This window comes from Pseudovirgaria hyperparasitica (assembly GCF_010093815.1).
Source record: "Pseudovirgaria hyperparasitica strain CBS 121739 unplaced genomic scaffold EJ05scaffold_17, whole genome shotgun sequence".
Lineage (NCBI taxonomy): Eukaryota > Fungi > Ascomycota > Dothideomycetes > Acrospermales > Acrospermaceae > Pseudovirgaria > Pseudovirgaria hyperparasitica.
In genome coordinates, this window is record NW_022985565.1 from 226,147 (window position 1) to 247,715 (window position 21,569).

The following is a 21,569-nucleotide window of genomic DNA, read 5'->3' on the forward strand; positions in this document are numbered from 1 at the left end:
GCTGGCTATAATCAACAATACAGTTTTGCTGTGTTTCATGTTGAGTGTGTAGTTGTGTGTGTGGCAGGCATCGGGTTGGGTTGCTGCGCAGGGGCAGGGACTGGGACTGGGGATTGGGGATTGCGACTGGGATTGGGATCTAGGGCTTGGTTTGGTTTGGTTTGGTTTGGTTGCCTGAGGTAATTAATTAGGCTTGAGGTAGGCTTATGTAGACTTGAGGTAGGGTAGGTTAAGGTAGGCTTAAGGTTAGTACGTGAGGTTAATTGCGTTGTATGGGCGTAATCGATTGATTTGATTTGATTTGACTTTTATTAATTTAAGTAAACTTATTTACTAGAATAGAATTTTTGAGACGTGAGTCTTTTGAGTCTGAGTTTTTGAGATCTGGGGTTTTGAGACGTTGAGTCTTTGAGAACTAAAGTTTTAAAGTCTAAGTCTAAGTCTTGAGAGCTAATTAGGGCGTCCGCCCGCCTTTCTTTTATATCTACTAATGTATATTTGTCTTTCTCTCTATCTATTTACCATGTATATAGATAGACACTAAAGAAGATATTAAACGGGTAGTGGTGTGCTTGCGTCTATTATTATATATATCATTCGTAGCATTTTCTTTATTTAATTAGCTAGCGAGTTTTTTTCTTTCTTTCCTTCGAATAGGGTATCTGTATGTTATGTATCTGTATCTGGATATGTAAATGATAATTAAGCCCAATCCCGATGATCGTGGATCTGTTTGTCGGAGCACGTGACTGCGCGTTTTTAGCGTGGGTCTTTTTTTGGCGGGTTGGGTCGGGTTTTACGCGCGTCGCGTTCTGCCTGGGCGGGTGTTTCGTCATACATTCGGGCATCGCTCGCAGCATTCTCCGGGGCTTTCGACGACGACGACGACGACGACGTACGGTGAATGCTAATGCTGATGCTGATGCCAATTCTAATGCCAATGCCAATGGTTACAAGATACAAGACTACAGAGCCCGAATATCTCACAATACTATGCTAGACCGCCCGACTCGATGCTGCGACGCAATAACACCCCACAGCCAAAGGCGTCCAAAGATGCGGATCTAGGCGAACGCCCGGCTAAGAGAGCGCGATACGAGCAGAAGCAGACGCCCAGCAGCAAGACCACGCGCCAAGACGCCCCCTCTGCGTCGCCGCACAAGTCCATACCAGACTCGGAAGACTCGGAAGCCTGCGGAGAAGGACAAGCAGAAGGCAGCGACAGCGAAGTCCCAAAACCCGCAACACGCCAGACTGATCTCGAGAGCGCCCTGCCGCAAGTCAGTACGTCGGAGCGAGATGCGGTTGAGGAGTATGAGATATTTCGCGCGTCGCAGGAGGGTGGTACGATCAACAAGCAGGAGGAGGGGCCGGCAAGCAAGTGGGCACAGGGCCGCAGCTCAATCTACGTCGACGCCTTCAACCTCGCGCTCGACACCGTGCTGGACGAGGAGAGCCATCTGTTTGACGAGCCGGAGCGGGCGGTCTTTGCGGCGTGGAGGGCGCTGGGGTACGAGGCGCAATATCTGTATGCCCATTCCACCATTCCGCAGCGTGTAGGCGGCCTTGCTCACCGTGTGTTTCGCGCAGCTACGTCCGCCTGTTCCTCCGCAAGACGGATGCGTGGCACCGCGTCGGCGGGCTCGGCTATCATCGTGATGTCGCGGACCTGGCGGCTGCGGTGCGGGTCCTCCAGGTGCGCCGCGATCTGCCTGCCTCGTCGACGGCGCAGGAGGTGTATCCTGGGGACGTGGGTAATGGGGAACGGATCCGGGGGGTAGACGGGACGACGTTTACGTTTGCGGATAGCTCCGAGGAGCATATTACGAGCTTGGAAGAGGCTTCGTCGCTCTTGCGGCTCGACGAGCTGAAGCTGCTGGCCAAGGAGGCGAAGGTGTCGGGGAGCAATAAGAAGGACCTCCTCAGGAAGCTGCGCAAGACGAGTGGGCGGCAGACGAGTCTCGGCTGGGCGGGCTTGAAGAGGTCGAATACGGAGGACTCGACAAGGTCGGCGGCTTCGGAGGAGCTGGGTAGTGTCGAGAGTCCCGGTGAGGATGCTATCGGCCGTATGAATGAAGCATCGCGGGATACGTATTTCACGGCGAAGATCATGCAGGAGACTGGGCCATGTATTCGTCTATCGCCCGTCCCGCTCAAGCTGTTCGAGCGGGTTCACCTGGTCTTCTATCGCTCCTCCGAGTGGACGGAGAAGTCGCTGACGACTATCATTCTGGCAAAGATTGCGCGACGCAACTTTCCGCCCTACATTGTTTCACGGTCCGCGAGCGTGTTCCCGTCTCGATCACTGCTCTTGGAATTTGAAGCGTCCATCAGAACACAATTCCGCATTGACAGCATCCTGGAGTCTAATGGGCCTCCAACGCAGGACGATCTGCAGAGCATACTGGACACGTTTGAGGCCGTCTACCCCCGTTGGCACAGGTTGATACTAGAAGAGCAGCAGAAGGAGGACACGATATATTTGAGCGGGGAGGGTGCCTATCTCAGGCGTCTCTCGCCCGCCTGGGTCTACACACGCGTCGTCCACAAGGCAGCATACGTCATGGGCCTCGGGAAGTTCAAGCAGCACAAGCGCGAGCACGAACTGCTCACAGAACTCCTGACCCAGAGACTATTCCACCCGTCGCGACGCGGTGCATGGTATCAGCGCAAGGCACTGCTTGAGGAGCATTACATGGGCGCGCTCACGCCAAACGACGGCCGCTCAGACGAGCTGCAGAAGAAGCACTGGAAGCGCATCGCCCTGGCTACCTGCGAGGATGCGCTGCAGGACCCCCTCGTCCACCTGATCTACCACTACGACCTGCAGAAACGGATCACGAAGCTGGAAAAGGCACTCAAGGTCCCGAAACGGTCACAGCACGACTTTGCTCACGTGCGGTTAGCTGCGCCGGTGGAAGTAAACATCGAAGGCGTGCGCGTGGAGCGCGAGCAGCCCTTGCACAGCCGCAGAAACAGTCCTGCCAGTCTCGGTGTTAGTGGTAGTGGCAGTAGCAGCAGCAGCAGCAGACGCAGCACCCGGACCATCTGGCTCGACCCGCTCAACGACAACGCGGAATGCACGGTCGAGGAGATGTGCCTGTCGCACTACCGCGCCGCCGGCTGGAAGGGCTACCACTCCGAAGGCGGCATCGTCCGAACCCTCTTCGCCTACCTCTTCTTCGACGTCATCTTCAGCTACGTGCCCAACGTCTTCCAGACCCCCTTCCAGACCTGCCCCCTGGACCTCCACACCGACGCCTTCTACCCAAGCCGCCTCTCCGAGATCAACGCCCGGCTCGCGCAGCTCGGCAACGGCGAAGCAGAGCCGCTCCTCCGGCGCGTGTGGGCCGCGCACGCGCACAAGAAGACGTGCGTCGTCGGCCTGGACTGGACGTACGAGCTCGCCGATCTGGTCGAGGTGGTGGCCTGCTTTGAGCCGGGCGCGCTGGCGACGCTGTGCAAGGTCCTGGCGCAGGAGTATGCGGCGCGTGGCGGGGGCGTGCCCGACTTGTTTCTCTGGCAGGTGGGCCGGCGGGAGGTTTTGTTTGCGGAGGTGAAGAGTGTGAATGATCGGTTGAGTGATGCGCAGCGGTTGTGGATTCATGTGTTGACGGGTGCGGGCGTGCGGGTGGAGTTGTGTAATGCTGTTGCGCGGGAGGTGAGGGTGGGGGGCTGCTAGACTGACTGTATGAGTTAACGAGGCTATTTGTTGTTGTGAGTATGATATGATTTGACTTGTTGGTGACTGCTGTTCATTTATGCTTAATTCACGGGATATGGGATCAGCGCCGAGACCGAGTATTTGCCGACTCCCAATCCCTGAATCTCGACTAAATATTAGAAACCACTTAATTATTAAGTTGACGTACCCACTAATGAGCCAACCCACTAATGAACCACGTGATTTAAGTACGTGTCTATACGCGTACTTAATCTTTAATCTTAAAATACTTAATAACTACGCCTCCTCTACCTTCTTATAATACCTTATTTAGAAGATAATCTCTTAACGGCTATTTACTATTACTATTATTATCTCTATATATTAATCTAAGCCGTTACTACTATCTATAGTATCCTATACTCTACTCTTTAAAAATGCCTTAATAGATAGTAAGGCTTACGCTAAGTAGCTAATTATTACCTTTAAATACTATCTTCTAATTAAGAGAAGGATCTATATAATTAGATAATCTACTTAGATTAGATATAGATAGCCCTAAGCCACGCGATTATCTATAATATAGTAATTAAAATCACGGCTATATCCGGAGAAATAGTTAAATTAGATAAGAGATAGATTATAAAGTTCCTAATATAGAATATATGTATTAAAATACTCCTTAGTAAGGCCCTTAATAAGGAATAGATATAGACTACTATCTATAATATAATTAATACGTTCTATACGTTATATAATTAGATCTACTTTAAATTTAATATCCCGTCTAATTACCGTTAGAATATAGATAAATTATAAGAATAGAGTTATTAGATAGTAGTATAGTTAGATAGAATAATAGAGTATATTCTATTATAGAATAAATTACTACTAAACTCTTTTAGTAGAAATCTAAGAGTATATATATAAAGAGACGCTAATCTATCTAGTATATAACTATTTACCGCCCTTTACGTTACCTTCTAACCCTATTAGCTAAGGTATATATAGATTAGATTCTATCTAAGACTAAGTTCTAATAATTATCCCTTCCCTCTAGAAAGCTACCCTTAGTAACCTAGATTATTATCTATCTCTATATCTCTATTCTAAGTCTTATAAGACCTTAGTTATTCTCTATACTTTATCTTAGATATTTACTAATATTTACTAATCTAAGATTTATATAAGTATTTTTCTAATAAACTAGATTTTATCTATTCTAACTTCTTATATAGATAAGATTATCTAATTAGGCCTAGCGTATTACGTAATATAATTAGATAAGTCTAAGTACTATCTATATTAAAATCTTTTCTTAGAAATATTTCTTTCTTTAAAAAACTTCTTAATTCTTTATAGAGTTTTTTAGATTATTAGATATATTACCTAATTCTTATAGATATAGATTTATATAGATTTACTATAATTTAGTATAATTTATATAATTTACTAATTTTTATACTATTCTTAGCTAGTAATAGTATAATTTATAATAATCTATATAAATTAGTAATAATTATAATATAGTTTTCTAAAATCTTAACGCTCTAAAGTAATTAGTATAGAAATAGGCGTCTTTAAATAATCCCTATCTTATATATATTACTAATATATTAAAAGCTATTAATCTACTCTAACCTAGACCGGGCTCTAATAATCTAGCTATATATTATTATAGTTATTACTTTCTATTATATATTACTTATAGTAGTACTAAATCTATAATATATAGTACTTATATAACTAAGAAGTATTATTACTTATAGGTATTTAAGTAAGTTTAAAGAACTTTATATAGATTTACTTATATTAGTATAGATTACTATTAGGCCTCTAGTAACCCCTACTAATAAGAAGTATAGTACTACTAATTATAATATCTTAGAGAAGGCTTTCTATAAGCTATATATCTAAGATAAGAGTTATATCTAGGAGTACGATTCTAATAAGATCCGTAAGAATTTATTAGAATCTACTATAGCTATTATTACCGCGATTACTAGATATTATTATTTTTCTTAAATTATTATAGATTCTTACTAATATATATTAATCTCTATAATAGTACTAAAATCTCTACTACTTTAGACTTCTTTCTATATACTAGTAATATTAAAATTTCTAGAAAAGGTTCTAGTAAAAAGGCTAAGATTCCTTCTTTATATATACTAAAGAGCTATAAAATTAGAGAAGATAGCTCTAATCTAGAAGTTTCTATACTAAAGATATATAGTTCTATACTAATTATTAAATCTTTTCGCTAATTTATATAATTCTTAGCGTGCCCGTACCAGTCTATCTCTCTCTATCCTAGGTTCTACTACTCTATAGGTTTCTATAGAGGAGTTTATAGTTATAAGGCGCGCTATATAGAATTTATAGTATCGGAACGAAAGGCTAGAGACTTATATTATAAAGCTCTATACTATACTAAATAAGAACTAGTAAAAGAAATTAGATATAACTATTATAGTAATTAGTACTTCTACTTCTACTCCGACTTAATTAGTTTAGATCTATACTAATTAGTACTAATATATCTCTTTTATCTAGTATTTTTAGTTTTTTAGTTTTAATTTTAAAGTAATCTTACTTCTTCTAGATAGATTAGTACAAGTTTATAAAGATCTATATAGATCTTTATATTTTCTTTTAGCTTTCTTAATTTTATCTTTCTTTAATAATAACTTCTTTAATCTCTTTAGTAATCTATACTAATCTATATTAATTAGTACTAACTTTTAATATCTATTTCTCTTAGTAAATTATTTTTCTAATTCTCTTTTTTAGTTAAATTTTTTAAAGTTCTAAGTTTAAACTTTCTAAGGAAGTTCCTTAATTCCTTAGAATATTTTAAAGATCTATATCTCTTTTATCTTCTTTCTTTTAGATAGCCGTTCTTAGTACTAAACTATACTAAAAAATATTAAATCGCTATACTTTAGTATAATTCTCTATAATTCTATAGCTTTCTTTACTAATCGCTACTTATATACTAATATTACTACTTTACTAATATTTATTATAGATTCCTAAGTATCTTTATTAGAATTATATTCTTTCTAATAAATTTTATATAGCTATATACTATCTTCGGCGTATTACTAGCTAAGTATCTACTTAACTTTATAGATATCTATACCTTCTTATATAACTACTTTATATAGTATCTATTTAGAATAATCTAGTAATAATAAGGTATAAAATAGCTCGAGAAGTATAATATAGAATATATTATATATCTTTAATATAGAAGGGAGTTATAACTTATACGCCTAGTTATTAATTATATAAGTAATCTTATATAGATCTATTATTATATAGTTAAGCTTCTTCTTTAGTCTAATACTATAAATATTCTTACTATTTAGTAAAACTTTATCTCTAATATTAAAGATCATGGGTTTTCTACCCTTATTATAGTACGATTTACTATAATCTATAGTATCTTATAGTAACTTTATAACGCTTCTTTATATTTAGAATAGTTCTATAGTAATTTCTATTACTTTAATATTAGGTCGTTCTACTTTAAACTAAGTCCCTAAGAACTATATATTATAGTTCTAACTAAAGTTTACTTTAAACGGACTTACGTAGATTAATATATATTAGCTATTATTATACGCGAATTCCGCGATATAGACTAACCTTATCTAGTTATTCTACTTATAGTTATAATATATATATAAATACGCCTCGACTATCTAATTCTACTACTCTATCTATCTATCTATTTATAGATAGAATATAGTACTAAGTTTCTACTTAATTCCTAGTATATAGTAGAAATCCTTCTAAAATTTAGATATTATCTACGGACCTCTATCTAAAACTATACTATTTAGTATACTATAGAGCCGGACTATATTATAGAGTAGTATATCTATAAGATCTAGTACTTAGATTATCTTTCTTATAGAGATATAGTATAATATCTTTATAAATCTATCTAGAACTATAAGTAAACTATTATAAATATATCTAGAATACTTACTTAGGGGTAGATCTATAATAAAATCTATTAATAATTTCTTCTATATCTTCTTTAGTATAGGTAATAGCCTTAATTTACTATATAGTAAGTATCTATATACTTTTATATACTAGTAAATATTATATATTTTTATATAGTCCTTTATATATTTATAAAGACCTAGCTAGTTATATATTCTTCGGATTAAATCGACCGTTCTTATAATACTAAAGTATTCTACTAACGCGTAATTATACTATTCCCTTAAAATATTAATTTATAAGCTATCTTCTAGTACGTAGAGTTAGCCTTAGAAGTAGATTACGTCTAATTATTATTTCTATCTTAATAACTATAGCGGATCTATAGCGCTTTCTTTTATACTTATAACTTTCTTTACTAATATATTAGAATTCTAGATAGATTTAATTAAGTCTTTAAGGGTTTTCTTAGTTTCTTAGATATTTAATTAGATTACTTAATACCCGCTCTAATTCCCGCGGAGAATTACCGAAAGTATCCTAGCTTCTAGTATTCTATTAGATAACTAGTCTTATAGTATCTAAAGTATAGTATAGTCTAACTTATACTAACTATCTACGTTATTCTATAACAATTTCTTATAATCTTTACACCGCGATAGAGGATTAGCTTTATTCTCTCTTCTAGCTTTATATAAGATTTTAAAGTTAAATATTAATATCTACTTAGCCTAATATACTTATTAGTAATTAAGGACCTTAGTTAATATAAAGTAATATAGATTTATATAATCTAATAATAATTCGATCTAATATATAGAGCCTTCTAAATAATATTACTATTACTTAAAACTCTTAATAATTATAAGTAGTTTCTAGTTATATATATTATAATACATCTCTATATCCGCTATTTTATAGAAAAAGAAAGTAATTAGATACTATTATACCTTATCTTTTATATCTTTATACGATTAACTAATAATTCTAGTAATTATAAATTCTAACGCGTTAGTTTCGACCTAAATATACTTCTTAGAATTAAAATACCTAAGAATCGGCGTAGTTATAAAGTAATTCTTTAATAATCGGAATATATCTTACGCTTCCGGCGTTAACTATATCTTAACTAACTTAGCTTTACGCTATACTCGTCTATCTATAGAGATTTTACTACTATTCTCTATAAGTTTATTAAGCGGCGCTATAATTTATAAGAAGTCTATAATAAATTTATAGTAATAGTTTATAAAATCTATAAATATTCTAATTTAACGTATAGTAGTAGATTCTAGCTATTCTATAATAGTCTTTATACGCTCTAGCTCTATTTTTAGGCCGCTATATATTATAATAAAGCTAAGAAACCTAACTTCTTATTAGTAAAACTTATATTTAGATAATTTTATATAGAGTTTATACTATCTTAGATAATTTAGTACTAATTTCACGTATTCTTTATAATTCTATATACTATTAGAGTGAATTAGTATATTATTAAGATAAACTACGTAAATCACGTTAAGTAATTCTATAAGTATAGTATTAATATATTCTTAAAATACTTCTAGTATATTTATTAGCCTGAACGGTATAATAGTATACTTAAAATAACTATATCTAGTCTAAAATGCGGTTTTCTACTTATCTCCGTAATGAATTTAAAGCTAGTAATATATATCTTATAAATCTAGCTTTATAAAGTACTTTACCTTTATTAATTAGTCTAAAGATTTACTAACTAGCGGTAATAGATAATAATTCTTCTTAGTTACTATATTTAGTACCTAATAGTTAATATATAGATATAAACTTCTATCTTTCTTCTTTATAAAGAGAATAGATATACTAGCTAATAATATACTATAACGTATCTAGCCTCTTCTAAGGTATTCTTTAATATATTTATAAAGAACTTTAAGTTCTAGTCTTAAAAGTAGATAAAGTAGACTATAAGGGATGTCTACTCTCTCTTTAAGCTTAATCTTTAGCTTATATAGTCTATAATTAGAGAGAAGTAACGTATCTCCTACTAAAAATATATCTATATACTATGAATATACGTTAGATAGCGTGTCTTTACCCTAATTATTACTATTATTCTTATCTTTATTAATAATTAATAAGAATATAAGATAGATTAGCGATAATTAGGTCCGTATAGTAAGGTTCTATATCTTCTTACTAATAGTTATAACTTACTAGTATAATTTACTATAGTATTATCGGAATATTAATATCTTCTTCTAAAAATTAAGGATAGGGTTTAGGCGTCTAAGCTAAGGTATCTCTAGAATTATATTCTATTAGCTAATATTAGCTATAATAAATCTATTAGATATCTACTATTTTATTATCTTTAAGTTATAAACTTTATAATTTATTATAGCTTTACCTAAAGTTCTAACTTTATATCTATTAACTACGATAGTTCGGCTAACTTTACTAAGATTATATAATAATCTATACTTCTTTATAAGAATTAATAAAATATAGTTATCTTCTATACTAGTATCTATAAGGGCCTATATAGTTTTATTACTATTTACTATAGATAATAATACTTTTAGTAATATTAGGTCTTTACTCGCTAGAAGGCGCTATAGCTTCTTCTAAGTATATATAATTTAGCTAAGAATACGGTTAGATCTTATGTACTAGTCTACTCTTTTTTTAGATTCTTATAGTTAGGCGAAATATATTCTATTTCTCTATACTTATAGTAACGAAGTATACTATAATTCTACTATTTTATAATAGGCGTTATATTTAAGTCTATATCTTATCCTTTTCTACGTTAAGAAGTACTATCTTAATTATTTTAGTATCCTCTTAACGTGTTTCTACTCTAATTTATACTCTTCTAGCGCTAATTATAGTAAGGTTACTCTTAATTAAACGTATTTAATTAACCTTATTTCTAACCTATATAGAGTTTATCGGTTTTATCTAGAGAGCCGCGTTTCTTAAGAATACGGTAGTATTTATTAGCTTTCTTCTCTAATTTATATAGATAGTTAAAACTTAATAATACTATTTCTAGTCTTTTATAGATTAACGGAAGTAGTACTTCGCGAAACTAGAATATATAAATATTTTTCTATAGCGTAGGGATATTATTCTATAGGTTTTAGAGGTATTATAGTAGTTAAGTAGATATCTAGTTCGGTCGTTATACTACGCTTCTTAACTTAGATAGTATCTTTCTTTTATATTCTCTATCTATTCCGAGAGTATTTAATATAAATATAGCTAAATATTTCTAGATTATCGTAGATAGTAGCTATACTTCCTTCTATCTATTCTATTAATTATAGAATTATAAGTCTAGGTATCGTTCTCTAAATAAAATATATTATACTTTAGTAGAAAAGAGTAGAGAGTTATTAAGAAAGTACTTTTTATAGTCTCTCTTCTAGTCTTTCTACTTCTTTTAGTTCTTCTCTATAAATATAGTTAGATCTTTAGATTTTAGTATATCTAGAGAAGGAGTAGAGTAAATTAGTAATAAAGCGGCCGGGTATATAGTAGATTATTATAACTCTAATAGTAGGTAAACTAATTCCGCCTAAATTAGTATAGAAAGTTATCTATCTACTATCGTTTAGTATAGTTCTTTAAGAGACTCCTTAAGTTCTCGTCTCTTTACGAGGAGTTTCGCGTATTCTATCTATTCTTTAAGGGTTTAAATCTCTTAAGTCTAATTTACGACATATTTCTAAAGTTTAGTAATAGTTTATTATAATATCTTATATAGCTCTACCACGACTCGTTATCCGGCTTTATATTATTAGAAGTTACTTAGCGTCTCTACTATTTCTTCGTCTAAAAGCTCTATAATTTAGTCTAATATTTCTACTTCTTAGTTAGAAATAGTTAGGATTAATACTAATTATAGAGGATCTCTATTATTTAATATAGTATTACTTATCTATATAGTAGATCGTGTCGACCTTCTTAGTTCTAGTTAGACTATCTTAACTATAGTACTATATAGAGAGTAATTTAAATATAAGAATAGAGTTATTAGATAGTAGTATAGTTAGATAGAATAATAGGGTATATTCTATTATAGAACGAATTACTACCGAACCCTTTCGGTAGAAATCTAAGAGTATATATATAAAGAGACGCTAATCTATCTAGTATATAACTATTTACTACCCTTTACGTTACCTTCTAACCCTATTAGCTAAGGTACGTATAGATCGGGTTCTACCTAAGGCTAAGTCCTAATAAACGCGGTCTAGAATAATCTAGAATAAAATATATATTCTCTTATAAGGTAACTTAGAAGAAGAACTAGTAGATCTTCTATAAGACCCGTTAGTAGTATAAGGCGGGCGGAAAGAAATAGTATAAATCTCTTCTACGGCCTTAGTAGCTAAAACTAACTCTCTAGAATAGATAGTCTAAGTACTAGAAATCTTATAGCGACTAAAAATTATAAGCTAAGGTTAATAATAATTAACGGTTTCTAAACTTATACTTTAATAACCTCTAGAAAGAGCTTATAGCGCTCTCTAAACTCTCTATATATAGAAGCTAGATAACCGCTAGAACCGCCAAGAGTCTCACAGACGCGAAGATCATTATATATATCTTATATATAAATAGAAACCTAAAAACGCATTAGTATAGATAACTTTAGATTACCCTAGACTAAAATAGTCTAATAGACTTATCTAAAGATAAACTTTACTAAGAACAGTATAGCGGCGGTAGCAGATAGAGAGCTTAAAGATTAGACATATAGACCTATCACGGTTAGTAGAGTAGTAGCTAATACTAGAGTTAGAGCGGAAGAGATATTTAGAGCTAGTAGCGTAAGCCTTAATATACTTAAAGTATATTAAACTATAGTTTACTATTTTCCTATAGCGTAAACCGCGACTATATTTAGTATCTTTAGTAACCTAGGCCTTATTATTACTAGGGCTAGGTTTAGAATAAATATTAAGGTCCTAAAAGAACCTAGAGTAACTAAGTTAGTCTATATTAGACTAAAAAGAGAAATAGTATTTAGAGTAAGGTAGTAAAGGTATAAACTCTTAATTATTATCTATAATAAGATCTTCTTTATTCTCTAAAGGAGATAGAGTAGATAGATAGCGCGAGTAGATATAGATAGACTTTATAGCTACCTCTTCCGTAATACTAGTACTAGAATTATCTAGATTAGAGCGACTAGTAGCTATATTAGTAGTAATAGTAGTAGTAGCCTTAGCTACCTTCTTCTCTAACTTAGAGCGCGCCTTTATACTACTATAATAAGTAGATTTTTTAGCTAGTATAGCTAGGGTAGAGATAATCCCTTTAGAGTAAGTCTTATAAGAGAAGGAGATAGACTTAGAAATAGAACTAGTATTAGATATCTATATATATATATTAGCTAGAGATCTAAGAGTAGAATACTTATTTAGTCTTAAAGATAATTAAAGAAGCTAAATTAGTAACTATAATAACGCGAATAGATTATATAGAACTAGCTCTAATAAAAATAGACTACTCTAGACCTAAATAGATCTAAACTAAAGAAGATAGTATATAAATTAATAACTTATCTTAAGAGTAAGGTAGATATACTAGAGAAGAAAATTTAGAATAAGAGAACTAAATATAAGCTTAGTTAATATAGCGGTTATATAACCCGCGGAGCTATCTCTAAGGTAGTAGCTATAAAGTAAGAGATAAGCGTGTATATAAATAAAAGTAAACTAGAGCTTAAGTTTACTAATATAAAGACTATTAATAATATTATATAATAATAATAATAATAATATTGTATAACTAGGTAGAGTAGTACTCTACAGGCCTATGCCTCCTCTAGTCTAAGCCACTATATAAGAAGAAACCCTATAGGGAAAAACTTCCTTATATCTATAACTACATCTCGTTAAACCTCTATTTCGTCTTAAGTATATAGCTATAGGGTACGCCTATTAGCCTATAGCCTATATTACCGTTATTTTACCCTTAGGTAGCACGTATAGGTGCGGAGGTTATTAGTTAAGGGCTGCCCTTAACTAATAATCGGGGTTCTCCCGGGGTTCTTCCGGTATATATCGGGTTACTACCGGCGTATACCGGGTCTCTTCTAGTATATATTTCTAGGTCCACTAGTACTAGAGGAGTAGTAGATATATAAGCATCCATCGGGAGACGTCCTTAGGGTACTTATTAAGCTATCGTATAATATCTAAAGTCTTCGTAACGTGGATAAGCCATTACCGTTATATATGGAGGTTAGGGTATATAGCTAGATAGTGGCGTATTATACCTCTCCGGCCGCACGCCTTACACCATAGAGATACGTCGGGGACGCCTCTCTTATAGAGGTAGTATAGGAGTCCCATGGCGCCCGTTCGGGCTTAGATAAGTATAGATGCTTAGACTTTCGTTAGCCCTTTATACATCTATTTACTTAGTTCCTTCTATAGCCCTCGAATCTACTCTAGGTACCTATCCTACTAGAAGGTCTAGTAGGTATAGAGTGCCTCTTTCTACTTATCTTAAGTCCACGACCGTATGTTTTTCACGAGTTCTTAAAGGCTCTACTAGTCTAGGAGAGCGTCCGGGTTATCTCGGACTTCTTATACTACTTAGCTAGAGTCGGCTTCTATTAAGCATCTATACCGTATTCGATTCCGGCCTATATATAGGAGTACGCGGTAATATATACTAATTCATACACGTAGCGCGGCGAAAGTATATTCTACGTTTCCTATGCGTTCCTATACTTATTATTTAGTGAAGTATACTACCCTCTATATCTAGTAGAAGTTATATATACTTATAACGTCTGTCTCGCGTCGTAGTAGTACCGTGTTAGTAGCTTTATATACGCCTAATATAAGATAGAGTATACGGTTCTATATAGATCCGAGCTTTATTCGCCTAGTCTATATAAGGGCCGTGTACTAGCACTCGTGTCCGTACGTAAAGGCGGGTCGTGCTATAGATATATATAGCTAGCGTACCTTATCCCGGGCGGTTCCCTATATAGAGGCTATAATCCGTCGTATAGCGGCTTCTACCTAGAGGGCCCTAGAGACGGCGTATACCACTTATGGTCCCCATTTAAGCTTACTATCTAGTATGACTCCGAGCGCGCGCATGCTTTATACTAGTAGTTTATTAAATGCGTCGATTCGGGGGCGTCGTTCGCCTTCTCTAGTTACCTATTTCCCTTAATAATTAATAAAGTGCATAAGCTGGTATTTCTCTAGGGCGAACTTTACTCTATGGCGTTTTACCTACTAGAGGTACCTCTCGTGGTCCTATTCTAGTCTTCTATACGTTCGGTTAGTATTATTATTAATAGCTAGGAGGTATATATTATTAGCGTATCCGACTACCTCTATATACTTTATTCCTTAAAGAAGGTCTACCGTAAAGAAGAGGAATAGGATCGGAGAGATGGTGCTCCCTTATAGAATGCCGCATACCGTCTCTTTATATTCGCTTTAGTATCTAGGAATATATATCTAAGTTATTCTTCCTATGAGGAATGACTATATAAAGCGTATAATCCATTCTAGTATTCGTCTTATCCGGAGGTTATAAATAAGTCTTATATGGTTTACCTTATCAAACGCTCCGGCTATATCGAGGGAGAGGAGCGATACTACCCGTCCCTACTTCTATGCGGCCTAGACGACTTTAATAATATATTAGATAGCTATTATTAGGGAGCTATCTATCTTTACCTTCTAGTTTGGAGGGAGGAGATTATATTCCTATACCGCGGTACTTATCTTCTTCGCTATTATAGCCTCTAGTATCTTACCTAGGTAGGAGAGAAGGGCGATTGGTCTCTATCCCTTTAGGGAGTTAGGGCTCTTTCCTAGTTTCGGGAGTATGATGGTATAGGCGACTTAGAAGTACTAGGGGTAGTACCCCTGCGTGACGCATGCTTAGAATATACGAGTAATAAGTGGTAGGGTCGCCTTTATAGTTCTTTTTAGGTATTGATTTAGAATTCCATCTGGTCCGGGTGCTTTATTATTTGGGAGTATCTTAATAATATTAAGTATATCCTCCTCCGTAACTTCTTTAGGGATGTCTACCGTATATAGGTATTCGGCGTCGTGAACGTCTAATAGGTCTACTAGTTCCGGGAGAGGGAATATGGCCTCCCGTAGGGCCTTAGTTTTCTTAAGGCTCGTGGAGTATGTTCTCCCCTAATATATTAGGGGAGGCATAAGTGGCGGGGGTGTCGGAGTGTCTACGCCCTTAGCCCATTTCGCTATACGCCATAGCCCTATTACATATCGTGTCTATTAACTAGTAATTATACGCCACTATTTACGCCTTTTATTATAGAGGACTTTATCGCGTTATTATATCGCTTTCTTCTATTCTTTCTACGACTCGGGTATTCTCGTACGGTATATATATCTATATAGCCTTTAGGCGTCTTATCTACTTTCCCGTACTTAAGGAATCCCCTTTACTTCCGGGGGCTAGTATATTCGGTATAGTACGTGTTTATTTCTCGCATTCTAGTATATTTATAGGAGTATCTATACGGCCTAGTCTATAGCTAGGTTATTAGATATATCGACTATAGAGGGATCTAAGATCGCCGATTCCAGGTCCTTCAGGTACTTTTCCTAGTTAGTATCCTTCTATATCTATCGTCCCCGTTATTTATTCGGGGTATATATATTTATTACGGTTTCTATATATTCGTGGTCGGAATCCGTCTATACCTGGCCTAGGCGGTAGTATTAGATCCGGTAACTAATATGCTCTGTGGCGAAGGTAAGGTTAAGCGTGGACCCGTCTTCGTCCTATTTATGTTTTTTCTATATAACTTATTCTATAGGTATAAGTAGGTATAGGAAGTCGTAGTAGCGGGTGCGTAGTTCCCTTACTCTAAGTTCTTCCCTAACCACGGCTAGGCCTCCCTACTATCGGTAGTAGAGGTTAAAGTCTCCTAGAAGGATATATTACCCTAGTTCTATAGTACCCTCGAGCATCTTATCTAGTATAAGTATACGTTATTAGTTATATATGTTATATATATATAGGGGGCCTATATCTATTTATAGGTATAGTATTATTCTAAGGTTATCGCGCTCGGTATACGACTATAATAAGAGTAGTATTAATCTATAAATATGGAAGAGGACTTATCTTTCTAGTCCTAGAGGGTATATAGTATGGTATCCGGGGTGTGTGGTTGGTTTACTCGTCTAGTAGTATTTATAGGGTTCCTAGATGGCGAGTATTATAGCCCCGGTCTCTTCGAGGAGCGTCGCCTAGTTCTCTCTTTTATATTATATATTTACCTATATAATTTAGAGTATATTCTAGTCCCTTATTAGGTACTAGGGAGTATATATACCTATATGCTTATTCCTTAGAGGCGCGACTATCCTCGCGCGGTAGCGGCTTTAACTATGCCTTTTGGTCGTCCCATCGTCTTCGGGATAATCTACTATCCCGTCTAACTACCTTCCGGAGGGGAGGTTAGGGGTGTTATAAAGGAAGGGCCCGAGGTAGGTATTATATTCTATAACTATCTCGCGCCTCTCGCTTTTATCGTGCGAATATATTCTATAACCTATTTACGTTTTATGCACGTTAACGACCATAACGGGTGTTTCCCGTCGTAGTTTAAATACTATACTATATCCCTATTTCTTAGCCCTTCTCCTCGCGGTTTATAAGGGTACTCCTAGGTAGCGTGGTCCCCACGGTACTATCCGCACTTAGTCTTCTATAAGCACCTTTATATAGTATGTCCATACCCTTAGCAGTTAAAGTACTATATTATTACCTATGCCCTATCCCATGGCTCGGCCATAAGGAGCTCTCCTTCTACTAGGAATCCCTCCTATATAATATGTTATACGAGGGCGGGGTCTCGGAGCTCTATAATTATAGTAGAGTATTTTTTCGCCGTCGTCTTAATCGTCTATAGGTTCTTCTACCACGCTTTCATAAACTTAATCCCTAGGTATTTTCGCGTGTTAGATTATTCTATACGCGTAATATCCTCCGCTCCGATAGCCTATCCCCGTACGGGTACTAAGTATACCTATATCGGGTATATGGCCGCCCTAATAGAGGCGCCTAGGAAGATACTACTAATCGCGTTCGGATCGCGCGAGATAGTCTACTACACGATATTTATTATCGTGGTAAGTACTACTCCTCCTAGCGTGAGTTTAGCGGCGACGATATTTAACTATATTCCCTTTTATTCGTTAATCTTACTTACTATATCCTTTAGGGATGCTCGCTAGACCTATACTAGAGTATCCTTATCCTAGATTATAACGCGTATACTATACGCCGCGTCGCTGGTCCGGGGGGCCCGTAGTATAGCTTCCGGTATTACTACTATTTATGCCTATATGCTAGGGCGCTTACCTTAAGTAAGTTCCTCCTAGATTCTATGTAGGCTAGCCTCTATTCGGTCGAGCCTACCCTCCGGTCCTCCTAGTTATATCTTCTTCTCCTCCTCCGTAATTCCCCTTAGGTTCCGGATAAGGTCCTAGAATATATATAGAAGGGTCTTCTAGCCCTCTCCGGCTTCCTTCTCTACACGTACTACCTAGTAGTTAATATAATCTAGGAGGGTTTCCCCTCTCGGGGTCCCCTTTATTCCGCCTATCTATAGCGGCGTGCGCCTTTAGATATATTCTACGTTTTAGATAGGTATATAGCTACCCTCGGTAATATCGCTATATGGCCTTTTCTATCGTACTGGTGGGGGTATATCTAGTATATGCCGGGGTATATCGGTGCCTAAGGCCGCTATATTTATTAGTTAAGGGCTACCCTTAACTAATAAAAGGGGGTCGGCGTATCAGCGTTCTAGTAGCGTGGTCCGTGCCTCTATCTCCGTAAGGATTTTAAGAGGGTATATATATATCTTTATACGGTAATAACGTCTTGGTTTCGACGCTACACGTACGTGCGTGTAGTAGTAGTTAGTATACTCGGTATACTCTATCGATTAAGGTGTGTATCTCGCTATATTACCCCGAATAGACCAAGTTAGCCTCTTGGGGATGTAAAAGAAGTCCTAATAATATTATATAGATTTAATTAGATATACATATAAATATAACGCTTATAGAATTATAGATTTATATATAGCTAAGTACTTTAGAGTAAAGTATAAAAAGAAGAAGAATATTATTAGGGCTAATACTAGAATAGACTTAACTAGACTACTATAGTCTAGTATAGTCCGTAATAGATAGACCTAGGTTAAGCTAGCTAGAATAAGCGAGACTACTATATAAGTAGACCGTATATACTTAATTTCTACTCTTTAGAAATTAACCTCGTTAGAAGAGTAGACTACCCTTTTAAATATATTCCCAAATCCTTCTATAACCTATTAGACTACTATTCTACGTCTATAATCCTTATATCTAGTCTAAAAGAGAAAATAGAAGAAGGTTAAAATAGACCTTAATAAGTAATTTATAAATATTATATATATAAAGAAGGCTATAGATAAGGAGAAGAAGGAGGCGGTAGTAGAGGTAGTTTAAGCCATTAAACGTGCGGAAAAGCTTAAGAAATTAGAGACTTAATTACTATAGACTAGATAGATAGCCTCTAAGGAGGTATATAAGGCTTATTTATATGAATTCCCTCTGTTTTGAGTATATAGTTATTAATATAGGCGTTTGGAGTCGTACTCAAATCACGTGGTTCATTAGTGGGTTGGCTCATTAGTGGGTACGTCAACTTACTTTTCAACACCATCTGTCCCAGTCCACGTCCTGGCAACGGGCATGGGATGCTTCGAACACTTGCGAGTTTCCTGAAATCAGCCACGGCCATGTCGTCCCCACCGCCAACGTCAACCGTCGCCAAACGAGTCCCGATCCCGAAGCATGGCGTTGATTATCGTGGCAAGGTCGTGCTGGCGCCCATGGTGCGCTCCGGCGAGCTGCCATCGCGTCTGCTCGCCTTGAAATACGGCGCGGACCTCGTCTGGGGTGAGTCGTCTTGACTGGATATATCCCCAGCAGTCAAGCTGCAAGAAACTGACACACCCCCCAAAAAGGCCCTGAGACAATCGACAGATCCATCATCGGCAGCACGCGCAAATTCAACCCCACAACCTCCACAATCGACTACACCCGCACCTCGCAATCCCAACTCGCCCTCCCGCCCGAAATGCGCACCGAAAGCACCCTCTACAGCATCCACCCCGCCCTCGAATCCAAACACCTCATCTTCCAACTCGGCACCGCAAGCCCCACCCTCGCCGTCCAAGCCGCCCAGCTCATCGCCGCAGACGTAGCCGGCATCGACGTCAACGCAGGCTGTCCCAAACCCTTCAGCACAGCAGGCGGCATGGGCGCCGCCCTGCTCAAAACCCCAGACCTCCTCTGCGCCATCCTCGAGGCCCTCGTCGCTAACATCTCCCCCGTCTTCCACATCGGCATCAGCGTCAAGATCCGCCTTCTCCACGACCCCGCTGACACCGAGGCCCTCGTCCGCAGACTCGTGCGCACTGGCATCACTGCTCTGACCGTCCACTGCCGCACCACCCCCATGCGGCCCCGCGAACGCGCCATCCGCGACCAACTCCGCATGATCGTCGCCATCTGCCACGACGCCGGCGTCGCATGCGTCGTGAACGGCGATGTAGCAGACCGTGCGCACGCCCTCGCCCTCATGGCCGAGTACGGTGCCGACGGCGCCATGATCGCCACCGCCGCAGAGAAAAACCCAAGCGTGTTCCGGCCCGTGGCGGATGGTGGTGTGTTGCCCTGGCGCGTGGTGGCGGCAGAGTATATCCGCACTGCGATGCGCGTGGGCAATAAATGGGGTAATACAAAGTATCTCCTGCAGCAGATTGTGCCGGGCAAGGAGCGGGCGTATAAGGACTTGATGCCGTGTCGCTGTTATGCGGCTGCGGTGGAGGTGTTGCGGGGGCATGCTGGGGATGGTGATGTGGGAGGCAATGGTGATGTGGTAGGGGAGGCGGATGTGCAGCTTGCGGCGCAAACAGACGCCCTGCTCGGTATTCCGTACGGGCGCGCGAGTGAGTCGAAAACGGAGAAGAAGGCGCGGATCAAGGATACGAGGGCCGAGTATAAGCGGGTTGCGGCGGCGTATGCGTTGAGTAAGGGGGAGGGGGAGGGGGAGGGGGAGGGTGGGGAGGAGGTAGATGTGCAAGAGGACGGTGGGGAAGAGCAGGTTGCGCGGTATGGGGACGACACACAACAACAGCACCACGCGAAACGCCCATCTGTCAGCAAGGAAGCAGAAGCAGAAGCAGAAGCAGAAGACAAAAAAGCAGGCGGTGAAGCAAAAGTCAACATCTCGCCCGAACAAGACAGTACCAGCACCAATAGCACCAACAGCACCAGCGAGCACATAGACAAAAAGATCAAACTACCCCCTTTGCCCGCCTCTTCCGACGCCGCTACAGCTGCTGGGATGCAGAGTATAGCTGTATGAAGTGTGATGCACACGTCGTGAACGTGGTAATTAGACTGGAGGGGGTCTTTGAAAGGGGGGGGAAAGGTTAGAGATAGAGGGAGATATAAAGGCGCTTTGATCCTGGTCAAAATCAAACAATTTCAACTTGAAATTCAGAGACTGGTTCGAGTTCGATCTGGTTTGTTTGGCTGATAGACAGACAATAAAACAGTTTTTGTGGACGTGAGCGTCATAGTGAACGTGAATAGATTGGGAACTGGGAATTGGGAACTGGAAATTGGGGAATTGGGGAATTGGGAATTGGGAATTGGGATCAGAGTGTCGAGACTAGGGCGTCAAGATCAGAGACTCAAGGCTGGAGAGTCAAGGCTGGAGAGTCAAGACTGGGCATTTGGATTATGAAATGGAAGATCCAAGATCAATTTGGGGCGGTGGATATTTCTGTCTGCATATGCATGAATCGAAGAATGAATCGAAGAATGAATCGAAGAATGAATCGAAGAATGAATCGAAGAAT

General features: G+C 38.1%; 2 protein-coding genes across 2 annotated transcripts; both read left to right on the forward strand.

Moving 5' to 3' along the window:
• The first annotated feature begins 848 nt into the window (after positions 1-848).
• On the forward strand, positions 849-3,753 carry EJ05DRAFT_479655 (uncharacterized protein). The gene is made up of 2 exons (XM_033744716.1): positions 849-1,528; positions 1,561-3,753. The coding sequence occupies exons 1-2, from the start codon at positions 1,014-1,016 to the stop codon at positions 3,680-3,682; spliced, it is 2,637 nt and encodes an 878-aa protein (XP_033596556.1). The 5' UTR covers positions 849-1,013; the 3' UTR covers positions 3,683-3,753.
• Positions 3,754-19,362: 15,609 nt separating this feature from the next.
• On the forward strand, positions 19,363-21,566 carry EJ05DRAFT_514132 (FMN-linked oxidoreductase). The gene is made up of 2 exons (XM_033748499.1): positions 19,363-19,596; positions 19,665-21,566. The coding sequence occupies exons 1-2, from the start codon at positions 19,395-19,397 to the stop codon at positions 21,068-21,070; spliced, it is 1,608 nt and encodes a 535-aa protein (XP_033596557.1). The 5' UTR covers positions 19,363-19,394; the 3' UTR covers positions 21,071-21,566.
• Positions 21,567-21,569: the final 3 nt, after the last annotated feature.